The 23,998-nt window shown below is 50.5% G+C and overlaps 1 protein-coding gene across 1 annotated transcript in view; it reads right to left on the bottom strand.

Annotated features, from left to right (window-relative positions):
- The window catches only part of LOC135577389 (unconventional myosin-Vb-like), an 85,204-nt gene that overhangs the window by 37,248 nt on the left and 23,958 nt on the right, over positions 1–23,998 (bottom strand). The window contains exons 4-12 of the mRNA XM_065046817.1: positions 21,030–21,174; positions 12,485–12,641; positions 12,208–12,351; positions 10,930–11,011; positions 10,042–10,149; positions 7,496–7,605; positions 6,471–6,736; positions 1,167–1,248; positions 215–355 (exon numbers count right to left, since the gene is read on the bottom strand). Of these exons, the coding sequence (XP_064902889.1) occupies positions 215–355; positions 1,167–1,248; positions 6,471–6,736; positions 7,496–7,605; positions 10,042–10,149; positions 10,930–11,011; positions 12,208–12,351; positions 12,485–12,641; positions 21,030–21,174 (1,235 nt within the window). The remainder of the gene's footprint in view (positions 1–214; positions 356–1,166; positions 1,249–6,470; positions 6,737–7,495; positions 7,606–10,041; positions 10,150–10,929; positions 11,012–12,207; positions 12,352–12,484; positions 12,642–21,029; positions 21,175–23,998) is intronic.

Here is a 23,998-nt window from a genome sequence, read left to right as displayed (position 1 = left end):
TGCACTCAGGCCAGAAATGCGAGCTCTGGTCACACCAGGTACCCAAGTTGGCAGCAAATATCTACCAAGGAGGTTCTGAAAGGTCCTAAAACATATAAAATGCCAACAGATGCACATGAAAGGAGATAGTTACCCTCCTGCAAGCTACCATAGGTTAAAACCCGTTCTTTAAACTTGTATAAAACCAAAACACCTTTGTGAAAAGGCTTTTTACCTTGCACTCCTCATCCAGCAGGTCCAAGATGCCAAGTTTTGCCTCTATAAGGTCTATGCAGGGCTGGTTATCGTAGAAATCGATGAGAGTCCAAGGGATTCCCTCCTTCATGTACTCTTCTTGTTCCAGCTTAAACACGTGCTGAGAGGGGAAAGAACAGATGAGTTATCGACCGGCACCTGAACCTGACGTGTCCCCGTTTGCACCGGAGCTGAATATTCCCTGGGCGCATCCAGAATGTTCCCTCGGCACATCCCGAAGCCATAAGAATTGGTGCCGCACGTGCAAGCACAATTTGCCTTCTAGTGAAGAAAATAAGAAGCATCACACTACGAAACCAAGCGGGAGAGAAATAAAAATAGAAGGTTTTATGACTTTCAACCAGAAAATGATTGAAGCTGTCACTCCGTTTAAGCTGGAGCCAAATATTGAAGTGGCGATGATATTTATATCTCTAGGGCTGGGAAAACTGCCCTCTGTCTCTCCTTTATTAGTGTTTTGCTAATTAAAGTAGTGACCTGCAGCAAGTGACGAGTCGGGAGCTTCACAAAGAGCACCCACCAGTCCACAAAGGATATCAACAGCGGCATCTTTCTATTGTAGATTCTTATTAAAAACTTGACTCAAAATCATCTTTGCACGGCTTATATATCTCAGACCTCTGTCCAAGTGGATCAATTGTCTCTATTTCGCAGCTACTCTAAGCATATTAAAAAACGCTTCTTCAAAGATGGCTTTTGAAAACCTCTCCAAACGTCACCTCGGAGTTTGAATTTCGAAGCTTCATAAGCACTAGTTGGGCATCCTAAGCGAGATACGAACAGCGCAAACACGATCCATAGTTCGCTTTTGGTTTTTAGCGGCATTAGATACACCCCAAACGTTTGCGTCGAGGCGTTTGATCCGGTTTCAAGTACCGCAGGGTACTTGGCGGTGGCCAAGCTGACCTTACCGAGTTGAACTGCTGCTGGAGCTTTTCGTTGGCGTAGTTGATGCAAAACTGCTCGAAGCTGTTCACTTCAAACGTTTCAAACCTGCAAAGCGACGAATAAACCAGCGTTAAGCTTCATCGCCAAGAAGAAATCTACTTTTAGCGCCACGGTGATGGGGAACACCGGTGATTCAACCGTTTCTTTGCATTTTTTCTATCCCAAATCTACACTTGATTCCTCGTTCCACAAAATGTCTCCCTAAGACTCCGGGGATTCAAAATGTCCCTTCTACGCATGGTTGAGATATTCGGTGTGACTGCAGCTTCCTGCCCATCAGGTGGAAGCGCCGAGATGAGAAACGTAACGGCCTCTCTCATGGAAAAAAACATAATGAAATATTAAATCCAAATGTATTCGCCGTGAAGGTGATGGAGAAACAGGAGCTGCCCCGAAAGACCCGATGTGGTATTTTTAACGTGGAAAAAAAAGGTATTAAATTCATCATAGCTTCTGTATTTTATCCCTGATAGCACAGGAGAAGGTGGCAGAACAGTATAAAGTATTAAACACATGAAACTTGTTGGTTTTACCCCAAAATGAGTATTTCTAGCACTTTCTGAGGACCAGCTGGCTGTTCTCCACACGATGCAGCTGTTCCTCAGGTATCACCAAGCGTTCATCAAAAATATAGCTCAGCCCTTGGGAGAAAGAAAATGGAAAGAAGGGGAAAAAGAGGCACTTTTGTGCTTTTAGCAATCCCTGAAGAAACCGAGGATCAGCTCTCTGCTCCCTCCCCGTGCCAGAAACTGAGCTTTGTGATCTTAAACACAACTGTTGAGTATTGAAACTGGGAGGAGTGGTGACACGCCAGAGGCTGTGCTGCCATCAGAGACCTGGACAGGCTGGAGAGCTGGGCGGGAAAATGTAATGAAATAGAACAAGGGCAAGGGTAGAGTCTTGAGTCTGGGCAGAACAACCCCAGGTTCAGTGTAAGTTGGGGAATGAGCTATTAGAGAGCAGCGTAGGGGAAAGGGACCTGGGGGTGCTGGGGACAGCAGGGTGACCATGAGCCAGCACTGGGCCCTTGTGGCCAGGAAGCCAATGGTACCTGGGGTGGGTTAGAAGGGGGTGGTCAGTAGGTCCGAGAGGTTCTCCTGCCCCTCTGCTCTGCCCTGGGGAGACCACACCTGGAATCTTGTGTCCAGCTGTGGCCCCTCAGTTCCAGCAGGACAGGGAACTGCTGCAGAGAGTCCAGCGCAGCCACCAAGATGCTGGAGGGAGTGGAGCATCTCCCGTGTGAGGAAAGGCTGAGGGAGCTGGGGCTCTGGAGCTGGACAAGAGGACACTGAGGGGGGACTCATTCATGTTTACAGATATCTAAAGGGGGAGTGTCAGGAGGATGGAGCCAGGCTCTTCTCGGTGACAACCAGTGACAGGTCAAGGGACAATGGGTGCAAACTGGAAGACAAAAGGTTCCACTTAAATTTGAGAAGCAACTTGTTCCTGGTGAGGGTGGCAGAGCCTGGCCCAGGCTGCCCAGGGGGTTGTGGAGTCTCCTTCTGTGCAGACATTCCAACCCGCCTGGACACCTTCCTGTGTAACCTCATCTGGGTGTTCCTGCTCCATGGGGGGATTGCACTGCATGAGCTTGCCAGGTCCCTTCAATCCCCGACATTCCGGGATTCTGTGAAACTAGTTCAGCCAGGCGATATCACATTGAGAGCAGGGGGAACCGCGATCTACATATCAACGACAAGCTAACAAGCCACAGATCAGGCCGGCTGACCGATGGGAGATGGAGGGTGTGCTGGAGGGCACATAGCCCCATCTCCTGATATGCCCAGCTCAGCAAACAAAGGGGAAAAGCTGAGACCCTTTGACATGGCCCCGGACTTGGCCAGACTTGTCCCTCTTTTGCAATCACCACTTTCCCCCCCCCAGACTTTCCCCCACTCTGGGAGCTATAAAAAGCTCACCCAAAACAGCACGGGTAGGGAATACCAGCCTACCAGTCTCACCAAAGGAAATACCAGCTTGGCCTCACCAAGAGAACACCAGCACCCTCCTCCCTCCGAACCAACCAGGAGCTGTGCTCCTGACCCCGGCATCCTCGCCGTGGAACGCCGAGGCCACACGTCATCGCACGAGTCCTGTCATCCACACTGCGGGGCCGTAAGAGACTGGATCCCTCACTCTTTCCTTCTCTCTTCTCCAATTTCTTTGTCCCTCCTTCCATATATATAGATTACTCTCTTTCTCTCTCCGTTATACCTTAGTTTTCCTTCCCTCTCTACCACTCTCTTTCCCTTTTGAACATATAAGGATAACACCATCTTTAAGCTCTGCTGTTGATTTCTGGTTCAATTTCATATTATAGCTACTGATGCTACAAGTACTTTTAGTAAAACAACTGAATTGGACCCTGGGGGTGATTGTCTGTCATTCGCTTCACATAACGGCGCAGAATTAACCCAGAGTTAACTCACACGTGGTCCCATCTGTTGAATCAGGGTGCGTGTCGCGTCTAGAGTTAACTCATCCCTCATCCCATCCGTTGGGACAGGACAGCGACAAAAGGCGGTGCCTGGGATCAATACTTGTGTTAAACACGCGCCGAGGGTCTCGATGGTGAAGAGCTTCTTGACCTTGGTGCGCAGCCACCGCACCGAGTCATCGTCAGCTCTCCGCAACTAAAGGGACGTGACTTCCTTGGAAATAATTCCTGCAGGTTCATCACGGGAGCAACAGGCCAAGAAAAGACTTAATTAAAACAGAGATGGAAAACACGACGAGAGCGGCGCTACGAGGGGAAAAGATATGGGAGGGGAAACTCTTTTTCCACTCAGGAGACACCAGATGTGATTTACGAGCCCTCGGCCGGGGGCTGAGCAGCTGCACAACATCAACTCCAAGGAAGACGTCACCAAGTCGCTAATTAAGCAACTCTACCAGCGCAATTCGTTAATTGACGGAGCGTAAACCGACGGCTGTTTTGTTCTGTTGGTTTGAGCGCCTGTATCCTGGTGCAAGAATTAAATATATTCACCATGTCGTTGCATCAACCCGGCTTGGGGACAGCTCTGACGAGCCGATATCGCGGGGTGAACGCTGCGCTTTGGCTTTGCTCCCGTTCCCCGTTCTGACTGGTATCTCCTACATCGAGCGCAGCACCGGGGTTGATGCTTAAATATTTAAAGTTCATAAATAAGTCCAGCATACAGCCGGTCACCTGGGTGTTCACACTTCACACGGCAAGCAGAGGGAAAAATCGCCCCCGTCGATTCCGGGGACACCGTGTGAATCCACTATTTGGTTGGGTATTGCTGCTAAAGCAAACGATGCGCTTTTAATTAATACGGAAAGGTTTTTAACGCTTTGCCGTCTCACCCCAAAACCAGCAGAGGAATAAGGACGAAAGGCTGAGAATTAGGAGATAAACCCCACAACCTCTGTACTTTGCATTTGGACCCTGTCTCCAGAAATCCCACCCATGGGGACACCCTCTGCCAATCTACTTCTTGCCATGGGATCTGCAGGACTCTATGGAGAAAATAACCCCAAACATCGTACCCCGCGGCGACACCGGCGCTGTAAAAGCATCGGCGGGACGTGACGCACAGGAGACGCGCGGCTAAGGAAGGTTTTTCTTCCACACTAACAGGTTTTCAAGCTTAATCTTTCATGAGCGTTATCCTCAAGTCTCCTTTGATTCTGATTTTGGAAAGACCGCGGTTGGTTTTGTAACTCGGAGGTCCAGCTTTCTGCATTGACCCAGGTTTGAGAACCTCAGGGCCACGGGTGAGGGTCTCAGGGACATGGGTGAGGGTCTCAGGGCCATGTTTGAGGGTCTTGGGGCCATGGGTGAAGGTTCTGAGGACGATGCTTGATGGTCTCAGGGTCCTATGGTCTCAGGGCTGAGGGTCCTATGGCCTTGGGCAAGGTTCTGAGGACAACGGTTGAGGGCCATGGGTGAGGGTCCTAGGGCCATGGGTGAGGGTCCTAGGGCCATGGGTGAGGGTCTGAGGACAACGGGTGAGGGTCTCAGAGCCATGGGTGAGGGTCCTAGGGCCATGGGTGAGGGTCAAGGACCACATTTGAGGGTCTTGGGGCCATGGGCAAAGTTCTGAGGACAATGGCTGAGAGTCTGAGGACCATGGCTGAGGTTCTGAGGACCATGTTTGAGGGTCTTGGGGCCACGGGCAAAGTTCTGAGGATGATGGTTGAGGGTCTGAGGACCGTGGCTGAGGTTCTGAGAACCACGTTTGAGGGTCTTGGGGCCATGGGCAAGGTTCTGAGGACCATGGCTGAGGGTCCCAGGGCCTTGGGTGAGGTTCTGAGAACCACGTTTGAGGGTCTTGGGGCCATGGGCAAGGTTCTGAGGACCATGGCTGAGGGTCCCAGGGCCTTGGGTGAGGTTCTGAGGATCATGGCTGAGGGTCTCAGGACCATGGCTGAGGGTCCTAGGACCATGGGTGAGGTTCTGAGGATCATGGCTGAGGGTCTCAGGACCACGGCTGAGGGTCCTAGGACCATGGGTGAGGTTCTGAGGATCATGGCTGAGGGTCTCAGGACCACGGCTGAGGGTCCTAGGACCATGGGTGAGGTTCTGAGGATCATGGCTGAGGGTCTCAGGACCATGGCTGAGGGTCCTAGGACCATGGGTGAGGTTCTGAGGATCATGGCTGAGGGTCTCAGGACCACGGCTGAGCGTCCTAGGACCATGGGTTAGGTTCTGAGGACCACGGCTGAAGGTCTCAGGACCACGGCTGAGGGTCCTAGGGCCATGGGTGAGGTTCTGAGGATCATGGCTGAAGGTCTCAGGACCATGGCTTAAGGTTTTCAGGACCATGGTTTAGTGCCAGGGTTGGGTTAACAGTTGGACATGATCCTGAAGGTCTCTTCCGACCAAAATGATTCTACAGTTTACACCCAGCTCATCTTTAAGCTTGATGCGTTAAACAGCACGGGGGACAGAAATCCCCAACGGGAATAGCATGAGTGATAAATCCCAAAAGCCAGCGCTCAAGCTCATCTTCCATACACTGTTTCCATGTCGGGGCTGCAAAACCTAAGGGAGGATTGAAACTTCAAACCACGTATCGTTGCAACCAGATGCTCGTTGCGTGGAGGTTGGACTAGACGACATTTGAAGGTCCTTTCCAACCCAAACTACGATTCTACGATATCACGACCGCGCTTTTCGCGACCTTTTCTATGATTCCCATCTCCTGCCATAAGACAAGGTCAAGCGTGCACGACCAGAAGGGTGAGATAAATCAGGAAGGCCTAATTAACCAGAGCTAAAAGCAGAAAATCGCGCCTACCCGTAGATATCGAGCACGCCGATGAAGGAGTGCTGCTTGACGGTGGTGTGCAGGGCCTTGTTGATGTGCTGCACGATCCAGTTGAAGAGCTGAGCGTAGATGTGCTTGGCCAAGGCGTCGCGGGCGTTGAGCACCTGCTGCACGGACATGTTCTTCACGTAGGTCTCGGCCGTGGTGACGAGCTTGCGATGGCAAAGCCAGTGCTGCATCTGGCCGTGCTCCAGGCCCAGCAAAGCGCAAAAGTTGGCCAAGTGCTCGTCCTCGCTCTGGAGGGGGAACAAGAGGTCAAATCAGCAGGTTGGCGACACTCCAGAAGCGGAGTTTTAACACCGAATCTTCAAATCAGTGCAAGGAATTAGTATTTAATGATTATTTAGGGAAATACTGTGTAAGGACAGAGATGCGATGAGGGCTCGTCCAGTTGCGTTGGTCTTCGTGGACATTAAGGACACGGCTCACGCGGAGCTCTACGTGGTGGGACAACCCGTGGTTTTCCTCTGCTCTATTTTTGAGGTCTTAAACCTCATCAAAAACCAGATTTCCACAGCGATTGTCTCCACTTTACTCCTCCTTGAGCTGCAACCGCACGCTCCTTCCGAGCAACCTTAATTAACCCTCAATTAAAGCTCCGGGTACGCCGTTCCACCGGCCTTTTACAAACCGACCCCATTTTGAAGAGCAAAGTTGCAAAACGTGCATTAACAGAAGGGTTTGTGTTTTGCAGAATCAATTAAATGACATCTGAACTTCCTTTTCTCCAGTGCATTATACAACTCAACAGATCACTGGAAGATTTAAAGATGATTTAGGATGTAAGGCGGTAACTGAGCTTTGAAGGGTTTTGCTCACGGGCTGGCTTGAGCGAGACATAATGCGCCATCTCCCAGTTAAAAAGCAAAACAAGCATGAAATTACGATGTGTTTGCAACAATAGAAAAGAATACGAGGAGGGAAAGGGTTTTCTAGCAAAGGATCCGCTCAATATATCCATATATGAGCACGCAAAGCTCTTGCTGCCGACCTACCGAGACACTACAGGCGTCGCCGTCCCGTTCCCCTTGGATTTCCAAGTTGCCGAGGTGCAGAATGGCAGCGATGATCCGGAAAATGGTCGTCTGGTGAGACTCCTTCACACCTACGGGAACAATCGACAGCTGATTGCGGCACCGGAAAACAAACGGTGGGTTTTGGTTTATTCAAAAAAGGCCGGTTTGGTTTCCTTCCCGCGCTGTCGAGAATTATCAGACCGCTCCCTATCAATTCGGCGTTAAGTCATGGCTCAAATGTGACGGCAACGGGAGCTCCTCGTGTTCTTTCTTTACCTCTAATGGTTGTATCAAAGGCGTTTTATCACGTGTGGGTTTCATACTATAGAGAAAACGCATGAAAACAAGGATTCTACCGTTGATTCTACACCGGGGGTAGAAGATGTTGTTGCTATATATATATTTTCTAGCAGATTTTTGCAGGCATTCCCAGCAGGGCCTTTGCTCAGCAGCAACCCGCACAAAGTTTTCTTGCCATATCTTGCATTTTTTCATCCCTGTTGGGTTTCTGGGCCTGTTTTATGTTCAGTTCTAGTATCCTAATTATCCACCCAAGGTCTGAGACAGCACCTGCTGGGTTTTGAATTATCAAGAGCTTCTCTTTCTCTCGCTCGCTCTCTCGGGACTTTTCTGTTATCAGCACCGTGAGAAACGTTTCAAGGTTACTAAAAGGAGCAACACTCTGGTACTTGGCATTCTTAATGGGAGTTAAGCCTGCCTAGGGTGGGGATTTGCAGATAAATCTGACTTCTCGTTACACATAATAAGGCAGGAGAGTGTAGGAGTAATTTCACCAGGCCCTGAGCGCAAGCAGAGTTGGGGGAGGCAGAGAAAGGGACCAAAGCGACACCTCGAGTGACAAAGGGATGGGGAGAAGGTCCCTGGGGGTTACAGTCCCGTGGGCAAGTTTGGAGCAACAAGAGGCATCGTATATTTTATGAGTAATTACGAGATATAAGTCGCACAAGCTGGACAAGAGAAGGGTGACGACAAGACCCTCGGCTCAGGAATCAGCTGCTCGTTACAATCCTGCAATGGTCCAAGAAGCGACAACACCCTCAACGTGAATAAAGATTGAAGTGTACAGTGAGAGCCTGGAAACAGGGGAAAAAATAGCAAGTGGAAGCTGCAGATCAGCTTTGACTCCAGAATGGTTTATTTGGGTTTCTCTGAATTGAAGTTCGGTGTGCTCCTCCATTTCACAGAATCCCAGAATGTCAGGGGTTGAAGGGCCCTGGGAAGCTCATGCAGTGCAATCCCCCCATGGAGCAGGAACACCCAGATGAGGTTACACAGGAAGGTGTCCAGGCGGGTTGGAATGTCTGCACAGAAGGAGACTCCACAACCCCCTGGGCAGCCTGGGCCAGGCTCTGCCACCCTCACCCCAAACAAGTTTCTTCTCAGATTTAAGTGGAACCTCCTGTGTTCCAGTTTGCACCCATTGCCCCTTGTCCTGTCACTGGTTGTCACCAGAAGAGCCTGGCTCCATCCTCCTGACACTCCCCCTTTAGATATCTGTAAACATGAATGAGTCCCCCCTCAGTGTCCTCTTGTCCAGCTCCAGAGCCCCAGCTCCCTCAGCCTTTCCTCACACGGGAGATGCTCCGCTCCCTTCAGCATCTTGGTGGCTGCGCTGGACTCTCTCCAGCAGTTCCCTGTCCTGCTGGAACTGAGGGGCCACAGCTGGACACAAGATTCCAGGTGTGGTCTCCCCAGGGCAGAGCAGAGGGGCAGGAGAACCTCTCGGACCTACTGACCACCCCCTTCTAACCCACCCCAGGTACCATTGGCTTCCTGGCCACAAGGGCCCAGTGCTGGCTCATGGTCACCCTGCTGTCCCCAGCACCCCGAGCTCCCTTTCCCCTACGCTGCTCTCTAATAGGTCATTCCCCAACTTACACTGAACCTGGGGTTGTTCTGCCCAGATTCAAGACTCTACACTTGCCCTTGTTCTATTTCATTCCATTTTCCCGCCCAACTCTCCAGCCTGTCCAGGTCTCTGATGGCAGCACAGCCTCTGGCGTGTCACCACTCCTCCCAGCTTGGTGTCACCAGCAAACTTGCTGACAGTCACTCTATTCCCTCGGCCAAATCACTGATGAATATCTTGAACAATCCCGGCCCCAGCACTGCCCCTGAGGCACTGCACTAGATCCAGGCCTCAACTGGACTCTGCCCATTGACCACGACTCTCTGGCTTCTTCCCTTCAGCCAGGTCACACTCCACCTCACTCCCCGCTCATCCAGACCGCACTCCCTCAGTTCAGCGGTGAGGATGCTGTGGGACACTGTGTCAAATGCCTCACTCAAGTCAAGGTAGACCATGTCCACCGCTCTGCCACCATCCATCCACCTTGTTACCTCTTCACAAAAGGTTGGTCCGCAAGAAAAACTTCTACCGCTACTAAAGAACAAGGTTAAGCCAACTAGCTCAGCGGGAAGGTGGGTTTTTAGCACGTAGTATTACAGGATGGCTGCAGAATTCAGCTAAAAATCATTTGCCAGAGGCTTCTCCAAGCGCTTACCAAGCAGGGTGAAGGCGTGCCTGGTTTTCTCCAGGTCGTCGGCGTCGTCCACGCCGTCGATGGACGTGTCGCCTCCCTGAGACGTGTAGAAAAAGTCTTCGGCGCACGCTAAGAGAGGAGAACGAGAAGAAATACATCAGCGACAAACAGCAGATTTGAAGAGCGAGGGGCGTTTGAAACGCAGACACAACAAGGAGAGACCCCGGGATTTAGAACCGCAATCGCCTTGTCCGTAAACTTAGTTTGAGGCCCAAACCATCAAGATCTGCGCCCAAGGGTGAGAACTGGAAGCCAGAGTTGGTTCTCAGCACCAGTTCGGTTCGTTTCAAACTCCCAACATATTGCCAAAGTATCACGAAAAACCAATCTACTGTGTGTTCCTGCTGGTAACCTTTAAAATCACTGCAATCTGTGCTTAGTTTTTGACTCGTTGTCACCAGAAGGTCCCCACGGCTTCCCAGCCCTCCCGTGGGTTTTTGCATTAGCTGTAATTTCAGGTTGTAAGAAAAACATTGAATTCTTTTTGGCACAAAAAGCGCCGGGACACGGAGGTTTCGGTAACTCGGGAAACAACGGGTGGAAAATACTGATGTCCGTCCCGGTTTCCCCAGCACAATAGAAATTCACCCAGGTAATGATGGAACACGTGGCGTTAATGACTTTAATGACCACAACTCCCTTTGATTCGCATAAGTCTGGTGCGAAATCAGTCATGAAAAATCCCTCGAAATAAAGAAATGTGAAAGAATTGTGCATATCTGCACTCACGGAAAAACACCCCGACCTATTAATTCCCTGCACCAAAGTCAAACATCTCCAATTTCGGAGCAAATGGCTTTTCGCCGTCGTTGCGTTTTGCGGATACGCGAGGGAGGTAGAACCACGTACTTAGGCCGAGCTCTTTGAACTCCGGAAGACTCGCTGAGGCGCAAAGCTGGTAGAAGATGTGGTAGTTGCGCTCGTCCTCTGCCTACGGGGGGAAACAGCAAATTCAGGGGTGAGAAGAGGTTATGGTTGTGCTCCCATCCTGACCACCCTCGTGGTCAACGGGCAGAGTCCAGTTGAGGCCTGGATCTAGTGCAGTGTCTCAGGGGCAGTGCTGGGGCCGGGATTGTTCAAGATATTCATCAGTGATTTGGCCGAGGGAATAGAGTGACTGTCAGCAAGTTTGCTGGTGACACCAAGCTGGGAGGAGTGGTGACACGCCAGAGGCTGTGCTGCCATCAGAGACCTGGACAGGCTGGAGAGTTGGGCGGGAAAATGTAATGAAATAGAACAAGGACAAGTGTAGAGTCTTGAATCTGGGCAGAACAACCCCAGGTTCAGTGTAAGTTGGGGAATGACCTATTAGAGAGCAGCGTAGGGGAAAGGGACCTGGGGGTGCTGGGGACAGCAGGGTGACCATGAGCCAGCACTGGGCCCTTGTGGCCAGGAAGCCAATGGTACCTGGGGTGGGTTAGAAGGGGGTGGTCAGTAGGTCCGAGAGGTTCTCCTGCCCCTCTGCTCTGCCCTGGGGAGACCACACCTGGAATCTTGTGTCCAGCTGTGGCCCCTCAGTTCCAGCAGGACAGGGAACTGCTGCAGAGAGTCCAGCGCAGCCACCAAGATGATGGAGGGAGTGGAGCATCTCCCGTGTGAGGAAAGGCTGAGGGAGCTGGGGCTCTGGAGCTGGACAAGAGGACACTGAGGGGTCTCAGATCCTCTCATGGGGATCAATATGGAAATGGTGAGTGTCAGGAGGATGGAGCCAGGCTCTTCTCGGTGACAACCAGTGACAGGACAAGGGGCAATGGGTGCAAACTGGAACACAAGAGGTTCCACTTAAATTTGAGAAGCAACTTGTTCCTGGTGAGGGTGGCAGAGCCTGGCCCAGGCTGCCCAGGGGGGTTGTGGAGTCTCCTTCTGTGCAGACATTCCAACCCGCCTGGACACCTTCCTGTGTAACCTCATCTGGGTGTTCCTGCTCCATGGGGGGATTGCATTGGATGAGCTTTCCAGGGCCCTTCAACCCCTGACATCCTGGGATTCTCTGATTCCCATCATCGCGGCCTCCTCAGTGCCACCAAGAAGGTGGGAACCTTGTGGTACATGGGAAAAGGGAGGTGCCACCCTTGCCCTAATCCACGGAAATCAGTACCACAGGTTCCAAAAGACAGACCAACTCACCTGGAAAACAACGCGGGATTTTTCCAGCAGATACGTCCTCATGTTGGCGCCGATGATGTGGTATCTTTTATCAAAGCCGATCTGAATGTATTTCCCAAAGCGGCTGCTGTTGTCATTCCTGGTTGTTTTGGCGTTTCCAATCGCCTGCGTAGAAACAAGATGAAAGGTTGATTTTTCATTTCTTCATCAAGCAGACGAAGTTAAAGCTGTTTTAGTCACTTCTGGGGACACACAGTGATCGCAACAAGAAGGACAATGGAAAATACGTGGGTTTTACCTCCATAATTGGGCTCGACGCAAGGACTTTGGCTTCAATGTTGGTGTCGCTGGCAGAACCGCCCACGGTTGCGAAGAAGCGCATGGCGTATTTGGCAGAAACCGTCTTCCCCGCACCCGATTCCCCGCTGACGATGATGGATTGGTTCTTCTCATCCCTGTGGTGGCAGAGACAAGAAGCTTATTAACCTAGTTAATTTGCTTGTTAATAGTCTGTTTGCATCACGCAACCATCTTCCATCTTCACGCGGCCGCGTCTCTCTCGTCTTCTCACCACCCAGGTGCTGGATTTATTCTGGATTTTACCAAACTGATCGTTATTTTGGTTGAAAATGACCCTCAAGATCATCGAGTCCAACGGTGAATAATCCACAATTGTGCTAAACGTTAATTAAAATCTAAAGGATGCTCTGACCGTCCATCCACCTTATAACGTCACAATATGCTGCTTGGCATTCATCTAAAGAACTATTAACAATCATTGGCTGAACTTCAGCTCTAATATTATATATTTAATGTCCCTCCAATGCCTTCACTCAAGCATTTGAGCTTTTGCTTAACGAAGCACGGGCAATTAGGTGCAAAATCCACTCAAGTAGCCTTATTGCTGAGCTATTAGAACATAAATACCCAGGAAGGTTCCTCTGAGCTCCAAATACATGAAGAACTATTGAAATTGTGAAATCAAGCACCCTAAAATTAGGAACAGCAGAATTCGTTTGATTCCCTGGGGAATTATAGAAGTATTTTCAAACATCTGGTTAAAACTTTGACAAAAATAACACAAAGGAAAAATATAATGGATTTAAAGGACACAACTGCTCCTGCCAAGACTCCGGCCAAACCAACCCATCCTAACGCTTCGTTTAAAAGATGGATCTTTATGCACGTTTTGTACAATATTAACACATGATCTCGCCGCATCTGCATGTTTCTTTGTGTCCCTGTGTCCCCTCAGCTCCTGTTCTCCAGCTGAACCCCCCAGGTCCCTCAGCCGCTCCCATCACACTTGTGCTCCAGCCCCTTCCCCAGCTCCGTTCCCTTCTCTCCACTCGCTCCAGCACCTCAAGGCCTTTCTTGGGAGGTGATCCCACCACCCCTCTGGCCGCCATTTTGAGCCCTGAGGTGACTCTGGTGCCCCTGGTGCCGCCATTTTGAGCCCTGAGGTGACTCTGGTGCCCCTGGTGCCACCATTTCGAGCCCTGAGGTGACTCTGGTGCCCCTGGTGCCACCATTTCAAGCCCTGAGGTGATTCTGGTGCCACCATTTCGAGCCCTGAGGTGATTCTGGCGCCCCTGGAGCCACCATTTTGAGCCCTGAGGTGATTCTGGTGCCGCCATTTCGAGCCCTGAGGTGATTCTGGTGCCCCTGGTGCCGCCATTTTGAGCCCTGAGGCGATTCTGGTACCGCCATTTTGAGCCTTGAGGTGATTCTGGTGCCGCCATTTCGAGCCCTGAGGTGATTCTGGTGCCGCCATTTCGAGCCCTGAGGTGATTCTGGTGCCGCCATTTCGAGCCCTGAGGTGATTCTGGTGCCGCCATTTCGAGCCCTGAGGTGATTCTGGTGCCGCCATTTCGAGCCCTGAGGTGATTCTGGTGCCGCCATTTCGAGCCCTGAGGTGATTCTGGTGCCGCCATTTCGAGCCCTGAGGTGAGGGGCCCAAAACTGCCCCCAAGATTCGAGGTTTGGCCTCCCCAGTGCCGCTCGGGGGTGTTAAAGCTGTTTTTGTAGCACGACCCACCAGACACATGAACCCAACAGATAAAAACCAATTCCAGCTCCAAAGAAACTAAGACCAAGCACCAAACCCACAAATATGTTGGATAAACCCTTAGCAGCAGTTCCCAGGATGGGCAACACCAGTGATTTATCATCATCTATCTATTATATAGGTGAGAAGTTTCAGCTCTGCAGTGATCATCTTCATGGAAAACCAAGATGAGCCACAGTCTCAAAAATTAATATAATGACCCGAACTACAACCTCCGCCCATCAGAGATACTTAGAAAAGCACCAAGGTGCAGAAATCCAAACCAGAACCAAGTCCAAGATTACTTCTCCAATGCGAGGGCCAACGGCAGCCCCAAAAGTTTAAATGGCGCAAAGTTTAAAGGACGCGGAGATGAGGATTTTCGGGACGTGGTTTAGCGATAGCGTTGGGTTAATGGTTGGACTCGATGATTATAAAGGTCTTTTCCAACCGAAATTATTCTATGATTCCATGAAAGCTGAGGGTTGCAAATAACGGTGGCATCTGTATATAATTTATAGACTGTAAATTCTGAGTGTTTTCCTTCATTTTGCTATTTCAATGTGTTTTTTTCAAGCAGTAATACCTGTTTCTAAGCATCTCCAGGGTTGCTCCAGCTCTAATCCCGGATCCGACACTAATTCTCCACGTCGCGGAGCGAGTCGATGAGTCTCCCCGCATTTCCACCACGAAAATCATATTTAACCTACTTCTTTGGGGATGCTCAGAGGATTAGTGTCCATAAAGCAAGTTGAAGATTAAAAATGCTTTAAGTATTGTAGTTTGAATTTAGCCTGACCGTAACTAAAAGACCCATAAAGCCTCGATGCACAAGAGGCTCTAATACAATTGTGGAGGTTAAAAATGAGCGTAGCTATTACACCACGGTGTTAGCGATACATAAAACGGCAATAATTTAATTACCACCAGTGCCAAAGTCAGCAGCAACATATTGACGGCTTTTCCAGTGCTATTATTTATCCGCAATATCCCATTCCGGCAACATCAAAAGCTGGTGTAACGTCACCCAAATGTTGCAGGGGGGACGTTAGATCACACGTGGCCCATTCAGGGTCTTACATGGGATGATGCATCGTGGGGTGACAAACCCCCCGGGGTTCACCCTGTGCAGCTTCGGAGGGAAGGACGAGCTTCTCCTGGGATTTATGCTTTAGGGAAGAACACAAAGTCCTCGGCCGCACTAAAATGAGGTCAGCGATTCTTTTGTGTGCTGGTTTTAATGAGAGCAAAACACGCGCCCGGCCAATTTTAGCGGCTCTCTGGTACCCTGATGCTCTTTTTGGCGCTGGGATCGCACACCCGAGCGTCGCCGGCTCCCACCCAAGCGGATGTGGAGCTCGATGGCCCTGAAAATGGAGATGGCATCCTCCCAAAAAAGATCGCACAGGGTAAGGATCACAGGGGTTTTCTGCTCCACACGCTTGCAAACCCAGGAGCTGAGCTCTGCAGGCACCAGGAGGACAAGGTTGTTGTTCTTCCACCCCATGGCAGTCCCAGGAAGAGGGTAAAAGAATCATATAATTGTTATGTTTGGAAAAAGACACTCAAGATCAAGTTCAACCATTAACCCACCCCTGGCACTGACCAATGTCACTAAGAACCTCATCTGTGTGTATTTCCAACCCCTCCAGGGATGGTGACTCCAGCACTGCCCTGGGCAGCCTGTTCCAATGCCCCACAGCCCTTTGGGGAAGAAATTGTTCCCCAGATCCAACCTCAACCTCCCCTGGCGCAACTTGAGGCCGTTTCTTTGTGTCCCTGTGTCCCCTCAGCTCCTGTTCTCCAGCTGAACCCCCCAGGTCCCTCAGCCGCTCCCATCACACTTGTGCTCCAGCCCCTTCCCCTTCTCTCCACTCGCTCCAGCACCTCAAGGCCTTTCTGGTGAGGTGATGCCGCCACCCCTCTGGCCACCATTTTGAGCCCTGAGGTGATTCTGGTGCCCCTGGTACCGCCATTTTGAGCCCTGAGGTGATTCAAGTGCCACCATTTTGAGCCCTGAGGTGATTCTGGTGCCCCCAGGGCCACCATTTCGAGCCCTGAGGTGATTCTGGTGCCCCTGGTACCACCATTTTGAGCCCTGAGGTGATTCAAGGGCCACCATTTTGAGCCCTGAGGTGATTCTGGTGCCCCCAGGGCCGCATTTTGAGCCCTGAGGTGACTTCGGTGCCGCCATTTTGAGCCCTGAGGTGATTCTGGTGCCGCCATTTTGAGCCCTAAGGTGAATGGCCCAAAACTGCCCCCACGATTCGAGGTTGGGCCTCCCCAGCGCTCAGGTCCTTCACCACCTCAACCATCATCAGCCACCGGTGCTTTTAAAACTCCTACACTACCATCTAGCTAATTACGGTTGATATACATAAGGAAAACCCTAGATTTTCAGAAACCTACAGGACCAAATTCTCCACCCCGAGGTCTCAGGAAATTCAGTGAGGACATGGGACAACAAGCAGCGGCTGGGAGGTAGACAAGGGCTTTGTGCTCCCATGTAATTACGATGCTCGTCAACACCGTCCTGAATGTTTAATTATACTTGGTGTTAAAGCTTTCACCCCTCCTATTACGACTCCGGTGACACGACAACTTTGTGGACATCACAAGGCATTGCCCTGAAGGATGCGCAAGTGAATATAAACCGTGGCATTTCATCCACTTCTTAGGAGGCTTTTAAAGTCCTGGCTTGTGTGCAGAATGAACCTAACGGGTACAAAATCAAGAGATGGAGCCAAAGATGGAAAAGCTGAGCAAATATATTCCCTATTTGAGCACTTCAGCTGTGATTTTTCTAACAGGAGGTCACAGAGTTACATCCAAATTTTAGTCGCATCCACAGAAGTGGCAGCAACTGCTGAGATGTTTTTATGGAGAGAAATCAAGTTGTGAGAGGAAAATTTTGGCGGAACTCCGGGCTCCTGCCCAAAGCGATGACACGGGAGGGAATCGGAGCCACCGCCGCGACTGGGACACACAAGGGAGCTTTTGTTCCGCGGAGAAAAGTGAGAAGCAAAGCAGCATTTGTGCTGGATCTCCAGGGCATCCTAGGTGTTCTCAAAGAATCCCAGAGTGTCAGGGGTTGAAGGGCCCTGGCAAGCTCATGCAGTGCAATCCCCCCATGGAGCAGGAACACCCAGATGAGGTTACACAGGAAGGTGTCCAGGCGGGTTGGAATGTCTGCACAGAAGGAGACTCCACAACCCCCTGGGCAGCCTGGGCCAGGCTCTGCCACCCTCACCCCAAACAAGTTTCTTCTCAAATTTAAGCTGAACTTTTGTGTTCCAGTTTGAACCCATTACCCCTTGTCCTGTCACTGGTTGTCACCGAGAAGTGCCTGGCTCCATCCTCCTGACACTCACCATTTCCATATTGATCCCCATGAGAGGGTCTGAGACCCCTCAGTGTCCTCTTGTCCAGCTCCAGAGCCCCAGCTCCCTCAGCCTTTCCTCACACGGGAGATGCTCCACTCCCTCCAGCATCTTGGTGGCTGCGCTGGACTCTCTCCAGCAGTTCCCTGTCCTGCTGGAACTGAGGGGCCACAGCTGGACACAATATTCCAGGTGTGGTCTCCCCAGGGCAGAGCAGAGGGGCAGGAGAACCTCTCGGACCTACTGACCACCCCCTTCTAACCCACCCCAGGTACCATTGGCTTCCTGGCCACAAGGGCCCAGTGCTGGCTCATGGTCACCCTGCTGTCCCCAGCACCCCCAGCTCCCTTTCCCCTACGCTGCTCTCTAATAGCTCATTCCCCAACTTACACTGAACCTGGGGTTGTTCTGCCCAGATTCAAGACTCTACCCTTGCCCTTGTTCTATTTCATTACATTTTCCCGCCCAACTCTCCAGCCTGTCCAGGTCTCTGATGGCAGCACAGCCTCTGGCGTGTCACCACTCCTCCCAGCTTGGTGTCACCAGCAAACTTGCTGACAGTCACTCTATTCCCTCGGCCAAATCACTGATGAATATCTTGAACAATCCCGGCCCCAGCACTGCCCCTGAGGCACTGCACTAGATCCAGGCCTCAACTGGACTCTGCCCATTGACCACGAAGCTTTAACTGGGATTTTCAGCACCCTAAGATGTAAAAAGCACCAGCGCCCATCATAGAATCAAATACTAGGTTGGAAGGGCCCACAAGCATCACCTGCTCTGACCTTTTTTGGCAACAAGATGGAAATGTTCATCCTTCCAATTAATTACTGTTGGCTTGTAATGATCAGAATTCCTAATTTGTTCTTTTTCCTTAGTTTTGCGTTCATGGAATTAAACAAATTTCATCTTAAAAGTAACACTGTGTCTGAATTAAGGTACGACCCTCGATGTTCAAACACTTTCTTCTCAACTAAAATTAACCTAAGGTTGAAGACTAATTAAATCGATTCATTCACCACAATGTTGCGAGTTCAAGCCTACTTGCAATGGAATTCCTACTTACATCGGAATAAGAATTTCAATATATTTAATAACAATTATTTTTATATCAATCTATGTCAATAATATTTATACCCATATTTGCAATATCTACATGGAAAATATGCCATTCTTGGCACCCAGAGGACAGAAAAACCACCGTTTAATCATGAAATACAATGTAGTTTAATACCCTCTTGCCCCCAAAATAAGCCCTACCCCGAAAATAAGCCCTAGCATGATTTTGACCTTCCGAGATTGCAGGTTGGAGTTTTATTCCTTGTCTATAGGATGTACCAGACACAATACAATAACTTAAAAGCTAAACAAGTGATGGTTTTGCACCGGTTCCACATTGGTCAGGCTCATCTTGGATCAGAAATGCATCTTAAATCGCCACTTCCAACCAAAACAGGGCAGAAAATGGGTTGAAACGCTTGGTAAACGGTTCAGCGCTTATTTTTGCCATTAAAAGCCGGGGCTGGACAAATAACCAGTTTATCCACAAGCAAATTTAACACACTGTGGGAGTCCAGACAACTATAATCAAATGATTCCCGGTGCAACAATTTGAAGCTTCCGCTCAAATTCTCTTTTGTAAGAACAAAATCTGTCCTTGGTGACACAATAAACACAAATGAAACTCACGCCACGTTCACTTGGTGAAAACTCCGCTTTGAAGGACCTATAAATATCTCCAAATATCTACCGGTCACATCCTAACTCAAAAATCATAGAACAACTGAGTTCAGCCTGCTTATCTCACTAAATTATCTGAAATGCGGTTTCCTCGGAGCTATTAAACATGACATTTGCAGAGCGGTTTGAATTTCTGCCAGGAAACTCATCCAAGCGGCAACAGAAAGATCCCCCGTCTGAATGGCGGTTGCGCCAAACCTGTTGAGTTTGTGAGGGGCGTGGAGATCCCCGTCAGCCCAGCCTGTCGGTCTCACCAGCCGACACCACGGAATTAATTAAAAATAGATGACCTTAAAGTGATTTCACAGAATGGACTGGGTTGGAAAAGACCTCAGAGATCATCCAGTCCAACCCTTGGTCCAACTCCAGTCCATTGACTAGATCATGGCACTAAGTGCCATGGCCAAGCTCAGTTTAAAAACCTCCAGGGCCGGTGAGTCCAGCACCTCCCTGGGCAGCCATTCCAATGCCTGACCACTCTCTCTGCAGAGAATTGCTTTCTAATCTCCAGCCTGAATTTAAGCCCATGCCCCCTTGTCCTATTGCTGACTGCCTGGGAGAAGAGACCAAGCCCCACCTGGCTAGAACTGCCCTTCAGGTAGTTCTAGAGAGTGCTGAGCTCAGCTCTAAGCCTCCTCTTCTCCAGACTAAACAAGCCCAGCTCCCTCAGCCTCTCCCCATAGGGCTTGTGTTCCAGTCCCTTCCCCAGTCTTGTTGCTCTTCTCTGCACCCGCTCCAGCACTTCAATCTCTTTCCTGAGCTGAGGGGCCCAGAACTGAACACAACACTCCAGGTGTGGCCTCCCCAATGCAGAGCACAGGGGAAGGATCACTGCCCTTGTCCTGCTGACCACGCTGGTTTGGATCCAGGACAGGATCCCATTGGCCTTCTTGGCCACCTGGGCACACTGGTGGCTCCTGTTGAGCTTCCTGTCCATGAGTCCCCCCAGGTCCCTTTCTGCCTGACTGCTCTCCAGCCACTCTGTGCCCAGCCTGGAGCGCTGCAGGGGTTGTTGTGACCAAAGTGCAGCACCCGCCACTTGGCCTTGTTGAACTTCATCCCATTGGAATGGGCCCATTTTTCCAGTCTCTCCAGACCCCTCTGCAGAGCCCTCCTGCCTTCCAGCAGCTCCACACTCCCTCCCAACTTGGTGTCAGCAGCAAATCTGCTGATGATGGTCTCAATGCCCTCATCTAAATCATCAATGAAGATGTTGAACAGGACCGGACCCAACCCTGACCCCTGGGGACACCACTAGTGCCTGGCCGCCAGCTGGATGCAGCCCCATTCACCAGCACTCTCTGGGCCCGGCCCTCCAGCCAGTTCTTAACCCAGCAGAGAGTGCACTTGCCCAAGCCATGGGCTCCCAGCTTTTGCAGGAGTATATGATGGGAGACAGTGGCAAAGGCTTTGCTGAAGTCTAGACAGACCACATCCACGGCTTTCAGCGTGAAGCGGTTCTGCATTGTACAAGAGACTCAAGTTTTATACCTCGTGGAAGACGGACAGAATACCAGCGCCCACGGGTGAAGATGAGCACCAAGACGGGGAGACGTGGCACCGTGAAAACACACCAGAACACCTTGTCTTGTCAACTATGAAAATCAAGACATTTCATCCTCTTTTCCGCAACGTCGCTACCGTGGCGCGCTGGTAATATTGAGTTTTTGGCTCACCTGGCCATCTGCTTGTAGGCCTCCTCGGCCACGGCGAAGATGTGCGGGTCCATATCGCCCACGTTTTGGCCGCTGTACGCGTAGATGACATCTTGTTCATAGATGGGCAGCTGCTCGTAGGGATTGATGGCAACGAGCACGATACCTTCGAAAAGAGAAATAGATACGTTACAAAGTAAGCGCAGAGTTAGACTTGTGGCTTTTCAGGGCTTGCGTTGGTTGTTTTGAGTGATTTTTGAAATGAAATGCTTGGAGAAAAACAATATAAGAAGGGATTGGGGAAAGACTCTTAATTCTTATCTCAGCATCTCATTCAAAGCGATGTGCTTTGATATATAAGCTCCCATACAGCTACAGAGGAGGCGAATGGAACAGATGACAGGAGTAAATATATAATAATCTCCATTGTGTAAAGCCAGGCTTTGCAGGGGGAGGCAGAAGAAGAGCTAAACAGCCATCACTTCAGAAAAGCAATTCCTGCGCCATCAAAGCCCTGCCAGGCCCAAACAAATAGCCCGGCTTTTCCCCTGACTTTCATTCTTGAGTAAAAGCTCATAACAAAGAACGTACTCAAATCAAAATGAATTGTATAAATCACAGGGAAGAAATGCCAGAGCTTGAATTAAAGCTTTCAAGCGTCTTTCTTTGGAACGCTGAGTGAGCCCAGGAGCTGACTCGCACCCCACAAAACACGAACGCCCGCCAGGTTCCACCTCCAAAAACCTTCAGGTTTTGCAGGTTTAAACTGTTATTGCTCCGGAGAATTGCTTTGGAAAGGTGCCTGGTGGAAAAGGATCTGGGGGGTTGGCCGAATTGGGCACCAGAATCACCTCAGGGCTCAAAATGGCGGCAGCAGAATCACCTCAGGGCTCAAAATGGCGGCACCAGAATCACCTCAGGGCTCAAAATGGCGGCACCAGAATCACCTCAGGGCTCAAAATGGCGGCACCAGAATCACCTCAGGGCTCAAAACGGTGGCACCAGGGGCACCAGAATCACCTCAGGGCTCAAAATGGCGGCACCAGAATCACCTCAGGGCTCAAAATGGCGGCACCAGAATCACCTCAGGGCTCAAAATGGCGGCACCCGGGGCACCAGAATCACCTCAGGGCTCAAAATGGTGGCACCAGGGGCACCAGAACCACCTCAGGGCTCAAAATGGTGGCCCTGGGGACACCAGAATCACCTCAGGGCTCAAAATGGCGGCACCAGGGGCACCAGAATCACTTTGGGTCTCAAAATGGCGGCACCAGAATCACCTCAGGGCTCAAAATGGCGGCACCAGAATCACCTCAGGGCTCAAAATGGCGGCACCAGGGGCACCAGAATCACTTTGGGTCTCAAAATGGCGGCCCTGGGGCCACCAGAATCACCTCAGGGTTCAAAATGGTGGCCAGAGGGGTGCGGGATCACCTCACAAGAAAGGCCTTGAGGTGCTGGAGCGAGTTGAGAGAAGGGTTGAAAATACACACAGATGAGGCAACCTCACTGATTTTGGACAAAAATCAAGTTTGCATCAAACTGCAAGCCCACACACAGCTGCAAAAGGCTGCGAGTTGTGTCAACAGTCAAACATCACAGATAATTACAAATTCAAAGGAAAATTACCACTATTACCAGCCACTGAGGGCACTTATTTCAAGGATGCTACTCTAAAGAGTCATCTCCTCCTGCCAAGCATTTCCTCAACAACCCAAATTGCGACACTTAATCATCGCCGTACGCGCCAGCCTTAACCCTGCCACAAAAATACGCGTTTCACCGAAATCTTCCGACTCATCATTTTGAAAAGCCAACAAGCTCTTCTTGAGTGCCAGCCAGAGGGTTCAACACTCAATGTTCCCCAAGGTGACTCAATAAAAACGGCTGAATTGCCTTTTTTTGGTTGGTTTTTTTAGGTTGCAATCTATTCATAGATAACCCGCTGTTTCGAATGGCTTTGGCGAGCCACCCTCCCTGGGAATGACAAACCCAAGCTCATTACTTCTCTTTTGAATATAAGAATTAGAAGACCCCCGAATTAATCAAGAAAAGGAAGCAATAAGTCTTTTTGCAGTCTTTCAGGAGAAAAACCTGCTATGGACGGGTTGGATCGCACCTTTCTGGCATCATGCTGTTCTCCCGTGTTTTGCTAGGTCCTACTTTTTCCCTCTCCAGACCGCCAAGCACATCCAAAGCTGACCTCAAACTCATCATTTAGAGAGTAGTGTAGGGGAAAGGGACCTGGGGGTCCTGGGGACAGCAGGGTGACCATGAGCCAGCACTGGGCCCTTGTGGCCAGGAAGCCAATGGTACCTGGGGTGGGTTAGAAGGGGGTGGTCAGTAGGTCCGAGAGGTTCTCCTGCCCCTCTGCTCTGCCCTGGGGAGACCACACCTGGAATCTTGTGTCCAGCTGTGGCCCCTCAGTTCCAGCAGGACAGGGAACTGCTGGAGAGAGTCCAGCGCAGCCACCAAGATGCTGAAGGGAGTGGAGCATCTCCCGTGTGAGGAAAGGCTGAGGGAGCTGGGGCTCTGGAGCTGGACAAGAGGACACTGAGGGGGGACTCATTCATGTTTACAGATATCTAAAGGGGGAGTGTCAGGAGGATGGAGCCAGGCTCTTTTCGGTGGCAACCAATGACAGGACAAGGGGTAATGGGTACAAACTGGAACACAAAAGGTTCCACTTAAATTTGAGAAGCAACTTGTTTGGGGTGAGGGTGGCAGAGCCTGGCCCAGGCTGCCCAGGGGGTTGTGGAGTCTCCTTCTGTGCAGACATTCCAACCCGCCTGGACACCTTCCTGTGTAACCTCATCTGGGTGTTCCTGCTCCATGGGGGGATTGCACTGCATGAGCTTGCCAGGGCCCTTCCAATCCCTAAGATTCTGTGATTCATCTGTTGAGACACTGCCACCAAGATTTACACCCATAGACAACAAGCTTGGAGGTTCTCAGTGCACTAACCCTCAAAAGCCACGTCTAGTTTGGCA

Source organism: Columba livia, chromosome Z (assembly GCF_036013475.1).
Source record: "Columba livia isolate bColLiv1 breed racing homer chromosome Z, bColLiv1.pat.W.v2, whole genome shotgun sequence".
In the NCBI taxonomy this organism is placed as follows: domain Eukaryota; kingdom Metazoa; phylum Chordata; class Aves; order Columbiformes; family Columbidae; genus Columba; species Columba livia.
The sequence above is the reverse complement of the archived record's forward strand: the minus strand, read 5'-3'. Positions and strand labels throughout refer to the sequence as shown.